Consider the following 8,578-nt stretch of genomic DNA (forward strand, 5'->3'; position numbering starts at 1 on the left):
CCTGTGCATTGCACTGGGTTGGCAGGAAGGGAGAAGATGTGAATGTCCCTCTTAGCCCCAGCATCACGCCTTCATACAGCACTTCGGTAGCTGATCAGACCCAGGGCAGTGCAGAAAGTGCACATGGTCTATAAATGTGGGATTTTGTCCCAGACCCACATTATACAGCTTGTTTCCAGAAAGCAGAGGTGGTGCAATGGGCCTATTTCACTGGGAAGCTCAGTGTCCCTTCTCAGAGATGTGCAGGGAAAGGGGGTGGAAGGATGCTTCACAGCTTTTGTTGGGATGACAGTTAAGGGAGAGCCCATCTATGCTATAGGACTCCAGATTGCAGGGGACTTAACCAAGTGCAAGCTACCTCCCGGTCTATCCCATCTTACTCTGCGGCAGAGGAGGAAAAGCTCACACAGATCAGGAGAGGCTTATATGGTAAGTCTGGCAGCACGCCTTCACAGAGAGCTGCAGAATATTCTCAGCTTGACACAGGACATGGACAAACCTCTTTAGTAAAGATCTTCAATTTGAATGTAGTGCATCTGGAATGGATGGATGGATGGATGGATGGATGGGTGGATGGATGTTCTCCATTTCCCAAACAGACACAGAGAAGTGGTGCACCTTTAGCAGGGATAAAGGCATTCAGTCTCTGGGACTCACTGAGCCCTTGGCCCCTCTGCACAGAGCTTCAGCAAGCTTAACATCCCAGCACCAAGGGTGGGTGCTGTGAAGAGCTCAGCTGAAGGAATGATCTGAGTTGAAATCTCCTTTATTTCCTCCAAATACCCCCTGGACTTAAACAGACTGGTTAGATTTAACCTAGTGAATAGGAGTAAAAGGCTCTGTATCCCTTTGTGAGCCTGGTACCCCTGCAGAGACCTTTCCTGCTGGAGGTCATGTCAAGATGCCAGGCAGTTCAAACTCAAGTGAGTTTGAGGGACCTTTCATTTGAGTGATTCATCAGTCTTGGCTATGGGGAGGAGCAGAAGTCCTTGACTGGGTGAAGGCTGTGAGCATATGGGAAGCCCCGAGTCTCCAGTGCCACACAAGCCTTGCCTAAGAAGCAAAGGGGCAGAAGGGTGAGTGGTGAGTACAAGACTCAGATCAGCAAAGAGTGAAGCGACGATCAGCCCTGCTTGCGCAGGGCAGGACTGTCATCCCTACCAAGGCTTGTGGACTGCTGCCCACCCAGGAGAGGCTCTTCTGGGCATGATGGGAAGGTGTCAGACCTCAGGCACCCCGAAGGCCAGGTTGTCCCGAATCATCAGTGTCTTCCGAAGGTCTCGTTCCATGATTGGCCTCTGTGTTCGCCACTTATGGGCTTCCTGGAGTCCTGGCTCGAAGTAGTAAATGCAAGCTCCAAAGCCCACCAGGATAAGGATGGAGATCATCAGATACACTGGCACAAACCAATCCAAGAAGTGCAGCATGGCTGCCAGAGAAAAGGGCAGAAAGCTCATCCAGCAGGAGCACCCAAAAAACACCTCCACTGAGCTTCATCATGAGACATCTCCCTCATCAGCAGTGCCCAGCCTCCCCTCACCCCTCCTTGTAGCCCTGCTACACCCCGTTTCATGCTCAGTTGCACTCCAAGGCACCTCAGCCTTCGGGAGAGGGCAATCCCTTTAGGTCATCACTGGGACCCCTCACTCAGCAGCAGTCCCACTCCCTCCCCACAGAGGCGGGTGAGCCCGCACATCCCCAGCCCTGCTGCCAGCGATTAAAGGTAGGCAGCGGGTAAATACAGCTGCTTCTCATCTCCCGCTTGGGGGAAAATCTGCTGCCCCTTTCTCTGACACTACACAACCCCTTTGAATTCCCAGTCTGAGCTGGTCTAACTCAGGGCTGAGCCCTCCCTTACTGCACCCCTATTTAGTGTCCTGCTTTGCGGGGGCTCAGGGACCTTGTGGTGCTTGGTTCAGCCCCGGTCTCTGAGCAGAGCCCTCCCCACCCCGGCACCAGCCGCTGAGATACTTACCGGGGGCAACTGACCTGCTTTGCCAGGAGCCCCTCACCACCCAGGCATGAGGTGCCGAGTCCAGAGCAGCGTCACCCTAGGGAACACAAAACAAGGCGCCGTACCATCGCTGTCAACGCGGGGCTAAAAATGAGCAAGCAGGAAGGAGCAAACATCTTCCCGCCTGGCCGTCAGGGCTGAAGCTCTCCAGAGGGGTGGACAGACAGGGTCCCAGTCCCACAACCTGCTGGTGCCCTGGTCCACTCCCTCCCCACCATTATGGCCCAGCTGATGCCATGCTCAGGGCATACATCCCGACTCGGGGCCATTGAGAAGCTGTAACGGCACCACGTTTGTGCCCATCCCTTATCCTCGTCCTTTGGGAGGGAGGGAGCAACCCACATTGCAACCCACAGCAGTGCCATAATGTTGCAAATACTCTGATAAAATAACCAAGATTTGATCACATAGAAGAGTCAGGTTTAAAACAGGTAACTGTAGGCGCTGTTAGGTTTGAGATAGGTAACCATAGGCCCACAGGTAACCATAGGCACTGTTAAATTTGAAATAGGTAACTGTTAGGTTCGAAATAGGTAACCAGAGAAACCTCACCAGGAAAATACTGGAGTTTTCTATGTTTTGTTTAAGAAACTAAGGAGACCATCACGGACACCAGTTATGCTGCTTGGAAACCCCCTTACCCTTCCCATCCTGATTTGAATACCAGGGATAGTTTCCAATCAGTAGAGGAGAACTAACCAATGGTTGTTTTAGAATAAGAATATTGATAAGGTTATAATTAGCGGAACCAATTGTTGTAAAGGTTAAATTTAAGAGCAAGCATACTATGCATTTTTATGTAAATCAGTGTATAAAACCGGATGGATTTTAATGTTTGGTTGGACACGTATGGAGGAGCTATCCCTTGTATCCCCTGCGCTGCAATAAAGAAGTGCCTGCTTATCTGCTTCATGTGGATGAGTTTTCTTCCCCATTGCTAACACAACCTGTCTGACACCCAGCTGCCTGCTCTTATGGAAACACCCTCCAGGGTGTGGGTCATGCAGGGGCAGAAAAGGGGATGGAGAAGCATCCCCCACAAAAGGTACAGCTACAGCCTCCCCCAGGTGCCAGGGCTGCTGGGTTCTGCATGGTGAGCATGCCACTTGTCACAGGCTTCTGTGGATTAAACTGGGGACCCTCAGGCTTGGGAAAGCGCGACAGTGCTGGGCTCAGGGGCAAAATGCAGTCTTGAAGGGGGGCTTTCCAAAAATCCTCACACCTCAGTGGGGTTGATGAAATACCCCTTGACTTCAGTGGGGATGGATTTAGGGTAGAGCTGTGCCCTCACTGAGCTCCTGCTTTTCCAAACAGCTGCCAGCTGTGACTGTCCCCCAAGTCACCCCCCTGCCAATAACCGCATGTCCCCCACCTGCCTTGCACGGGGCGGTTAAGGGGAGGCTGGGGAGAGCTCTGACCATCTCCGTCCTGCTCCCCGCTCCTGGCCCACAAGGCTGCTGCCCTTTCCCACACCGCAGGTTGGACTTCTTTTGTTGGTTTTTTTTTTTTAATACCACAGTCACCAGTTGATTCCAATGTACCCAGCAGCATTTATCTGCTCGACACATCTTGCAGCCGGAGAGCCTGTCCCTGCCTGCTCACCCCAAAAGTAGCAGCAGGAAGCATGATGTTCATCTCTACCCTCTGAATAACACCTTTTTTTGTCACAGGGTTAGATCTGAAATGAGCTGCAATTCTTGTTAACGTAAGCAAGAAACTGCCAGCACTGGGGAATATGTCTGATTTCCTCCCACTTATTGGCATGGATGTTGATATTTATCTGTTCTCTTTGCATGACAGGGAAGACCTCAGTGAATTTTGCCTCCTCCTACCATGCTCTTTGGCTTTCAGCAGTCCTTGGTTTTGCTACCCATGATGCTGCCTCTACCATTGCCAAGTCCTGGAGGACATTTTCCGTCTCCCTCTTAATGATTTGCACCTCCCTTTTGCCAGGGCCGCGCTCCACCTGATTGAGAGCAATGGGACCGGGCAGCTCAGCATCAGCCACCATTTGGCCAGGAGCAAAAGGGTGGTCTAGGCACTGCTCCTGCCTCTTCATGGCTGCCTCTGCCTTCCTCAGGTGAGTAATGTGGGAGGAAACCCCCTGACCCAGCCCACGATAATGTCACAGACGTGTTGTGGGGAGCAGGGATCCCGTTGTGAGGTTTCCCTCGCTCAACTCATCCTGAGGGACCACAGAAGGGACTAGGCACAAACCCCCCGCCCGGACAGGAGTTGGGTCTGAGGTCTGGGTTTGGCCAGAGGTCCCTCAGCGCAGCTTTCCTACGTGCTCTGCAAAAGAAGCTCCTGGGCACCCCCTGCACCTCCCAGCTGCTGCCGCAGCCAGGCTGGGGGCCCGAGGCTGCTGCAAACCCCTTCTCCAGAGGTGCCCCAGCAGCTGATACCAGTCCCCGTCTGGCGACAGCAGTGGGCAAGGTGAGGGAGCCTGGGAAGGTGATTCCTGCATGGACCCTGCAGGGTGACAAGAGGAAAGCCAGCAACTCCATTTCCTTCTCCGATCATCTGCTTTCCAAACCTGGGAGCGAAGCTGCCATCCAAAAAGCACCGCAATAAAAAGCAGCCCTACAGACTTCCCAGTTTGTCCTTCCTCCGTGACTAGCAGAGCCAGCATTTCCCAGCTCCTTGCCAGCAACCTATTTTTCAGTCTACTTGCTATGCAGCCCTCACCTCGTGCCGCGTCCCCCCACCGCTCGCCCATCCCTGCCCCCTCAATGAAGGGTCCTCGCCATGGCTGAGCTGAGCACTGGGCAAGGTGTCAGAGCCCCCCCAGCCTCTGCAGGGCCAGCCCAGCAAAGCACTTGCTCTCGTCAGATGGGTGAGCAGATTTTGGCTGCAAATGCTGAAAAGAAGGAGTTTAATTCAAAGATGTCAGCTTTCCGGAGCAGCTCTGCAGATATTAAATGTGCCTTAACCCTTGCTGGACCAGTTGATCTCAGCACCCTGTTTTGCAGCGGGACATCAGTGTCCCCCCAAAGACACAAAAGAGTCCCTGGTCTTTCTGCTGAGACAGCATCTCACAGAGGTAAGCTGACCGACCCTCTATAAACCTGTGCTACACGTGTCACTCCAGCCGCTCTCCTTCAATGTCACCCACAGATCCCCCGTCTTGCCCCCCGCTGCCCCCCGAGATGCCATGGGTACACTTGTGACAGGTGCCCTGGGGGGCACGCTGCAAGTGACAGGGCAGAAGCTGCTCAGGGGAGGCCAGGAGCAGGAAGAGGGGGTTTGCAGGTGACATGGACACGCAGTGGTGACTGGGCAGGGGGTAACTGAGGCAGGAGTGGTGCCTGTGCAGAGTGCCAGGGCACCAGGTGACTTTGGGCACAAAATCCTCCCGTTGTGCACGGTCGGGAGCACAAACCAGGTTACAGGGTTATCAGCCACAGGCTCACCCCGACCCCAGAAGATCCCCCCAGGACTGGGCACCCCGAGGCAACTTGCAGCTTGGGGCAAGGAGCTGCAGATGGCTGGGGACCTGGACACGACCCCGCTCCCATACATCGCATCCCCAACAAGCAGCCGCTACCTGCCTGCAACATGCCACCTACCTCCTTCCACGGGCGCGGGGTGGCGGGAGGAGGCTGCTCCCTCCAGCATCTGCCGGGGCCCGGCTGGGATGGGTCAGGCTCCTTTCCCAGACAGGCAGTGCCAAGGAGAAGGGACTCCGCTCCGGGAGAGCAGGGTGACAGCGAGAGGCGACAGGCGCGGGGCGGGAGAGAGGGATGGCGGGAGCAGCCGCGGCTGGCAGGAGTGTGCAGGGATGACACGCAGCCGGCAGCGTGGCCTCATTTCCCACCGGGGCTCCTGGGGGCTTACCCCATCGCCTCCCCGGCAGCGTCAGCCCCCCTCCAGCCTCCCCAGGGTACCCCACCACCGGCCTTCCCCCCCGAAGGAGGGACTGTCTGCAACCAATTGCATCTCTGCGCAGAGGGGGGACATTTTAGCAGCAGTTGTTATGGCAACGAGCCTCCCGAGCTCACCCGCACATGGTACCCGGGTGAGAGCCACGGGAGAGGCGGCCGAGGGATGCTCTCCCTCCTCCCGCATCACCCGCAGCCCGGGCTGCAGCGCCGGAGGACCTGCTCTCCGCCGGGCTGAGAAGGAAGAATGGGGCTGGGAAGGAGGAGAAATGCTGGGGGAGACGTGTGTGAGCTGGGGCTGATGGAGATTTATGGGATTTTAAGGCTCTGCAGATTTACCGGTGTGCCCAAGCCAGGCTCTGGGGGCTGATGGCTTGTCGGCAGCAGGATGGAGGCAGAGAGAGGGAGGGGTGGAAGGGGTTAGTACTCTCTTTAGGGGTTTTATGTGAAAATAAAATAATCAACACTTTGACCAAAAGTATCTTACAGCAGAAAAAGGAAAAACATTGTTGTCTGAAGCAATATTTTTGCTTTCTGTGAAACACCCTGTTTCCTGACTCCATACCTGGCCCTGTCATTGCTGCTGCTGACGGAATTGATTTTGTTAAAACATTTTCAGCTTTTCAGCAGCACAGAAATAGGAACAACAAAACTGTTTTGTTTTTTTCATTGGGCTGATTTTTTTTTTGGTACACAGGGAAATTTTCACCGTGACCCAGAAGTCATTTAACGCAAAAATGTTTTAACAAAATCAATCAGACAACTGGCTCCAGCCCCAAGAGCTGCCTGCTCTCCTGCCTGCGCTCTCCAGCCCTGCCCGCTTAGTCTCTGGCACCTACAGCCCTACAGACGTGCTGCAGGGGGTGCTTGTAAGGGCTTGCAGGGCTAATAAAATCCACCAAACTGTCTGAGCCCCGAATCTGTGCCCGCTACATGCCTGTGCCCCAGGAGCTGAGAGGTGCGGGGTTTGCCTTCCCAGTAGATTGTATTTCAGGCACAAATGGGTTTGTCCCCTCCTCAAGCCAACCCGCGGCCGGCGACAAATCCCATGTGCACTCACTGGCTCCAAAGGTAACGCACCCAAGTAGTTCATCGCCTGGCCTGCGCTGGAGTTTCATCCGTAGGCACAGAGACAGGGCTATGTTGGGAGCCGTGGGAGCTGGCTGGCACGCTGCGTGATTTCCTCCTCATCCTCCTTTTGTCCTCCTGAGCCCCACTTCTGCTTGATGCAGCTTTGTGATAGCTTAGAAGCATTGAGTATAGGTTTGGGATTCCGCCGTACGCAGCGGGATATCTGCAGAGGATCAGATCCATTAGGATTAGGTAGCTGCTTCTTGGCTTGCTCCAGCAAGGTGGGCACTCCAAGGGATTGCTGTGTGCCTTCAGAGAGGAGCCTGCCATCGCGCCTGAATTTTAACTTCACTGAAGTTCAGCCATGATACCTGCCTTGACCACCAGCACGGTAACTGTTTTACTTATCCCACTGCAGAGAGAGGAAAACATAAGCCTCACAGTTTTGACTGTACTGGGAGAGAAACATGTGGTTTGGACAAATCAAAAGCCAAATAGATTTTTAAAAATAATATTGACACGATATTGTTTATTGTGTTCCCAGAGCAAACCCTAAGGGCAGACAAAGACACAGTACATTTGAGAGGGCAGAAGGGAAACCACTTTCCAGGTAGGCAAAGAAAATGAGAGGGAGATCAGTGGTGGCTGGCACAAGGCAGGAGACTATTCATTCCTCCAGGAGACCGGTCGGTGCCAAAGCCACAGGTCACCCCAGTACAGCCTGCCAGGCCAGGCATCCTCAAGTACATCATGCCAAAACTTGTAAGATCCCTCCCATCTCCACCCACCCGTCCCAGTTCTCTGTCGTAGGTCAGCTGGAGTTGTTTAGCCTGGAGAAGAGGAGGCTCAGAGGTGACCTTGTTGCAGTCTACAACTACCTGAAGGGAGGTTGTAGTGGAGTGGGAGTCAGCCTCTTCTCCCAGGCAACTAGCGATACGACAAGAGGACATAGCCTCAAGCTTTGCCAGGGGAGATTCAGATTGGACATTAGGAAGAATTTCTTCTCAGAAAAGGTCATTAGACATCGGAACAGGCTGCCCAGGGAGGTGGTGGAGTCACCATCTCTGGATTTGTTTAAGAAAAGACTGGACATGGCACTTAGTGCTATGGTCTAGTTGACATGGTGGTGTCAGGGCAATGGTTTGACTCAATGATCCCAGAGGTCTCTTCCAACCTGATTGATTCTGTGATTCTGTCATCCCAGGAGGACACCAAAGCCAGTGTGTGTCCATCAGGCTGCAGCTTCTCCCCAGGTTTAAACTCAGGCTTAATGCTAAAACGCTGCTCATGCAGCCAAAACCCCAGAACAGCATTTTTGTCTCATGGGGTGATTTTTTTTCCCTGGCTCACTTCCCTGCCATGCAAGCATGGCAAGGGCATGGTGAGGAGTGGGGTTCACCTCTTTCTGCAGCTGCCGCTGTATCAGTGGGTTTGTGCAAGTCATGACACGGCATCCTCACTTGCTTCAAGAAGAACGCCTCCCAGTTGAGTTCGAAGCACCCTTGGAGGCAGCAGGAAATGAGGACCGGGCTTCGTGATGCTGGGTCTGGGAAGTGCTTGCAGACTCCCTGCCCCGTGGTGGCCTCTGACGCCGTGGCAGCTGCTTGCTGCC

General features: G+C 54.0%; 1 protein-coding gene across 1 annotated transcript; it reads right to left on the reverse strand.

Annotated features, from left to right (window-relative positions):
* Positions 1-1,220: 1,220 nt before the first annotated feature.
* On the reverse strand, positions 1,221-5,632 carry SMIM45 (small integral membrane protein 45). Its single transcript, XM_068400327.1, has 2 exons — positions 5,584-5,632; positions 1,221-1,429 (listed from the first exon to the last, which is right to left on the reverse strand). Exons 1-2 carry the CDS (start codon positions 5,630-5,632, stop codon positions 1,221-1,223), a joined length of 258 nt encoding a protein of 85 aa, XP_068256428.1.
* Positions 5,633-8,578: the final 2,946 nt, after the last annotated feature.

Source organism: Nyctibius grandis, chromosome 5 (assembly GCF_013368605.1).
Source record: "Nyctibius grandis isolate bNycGra1 chromosome 5, bNycGra1.pri, whole genome shotgun sequence".
In the NCBI taxonomy this organism is placed as follows: Eukaryota; Metazoa; Chordata; class Aves; order Nyctibiiformes; family Nyctibiidae; genus Nyctibius; species Nyctibius grandis.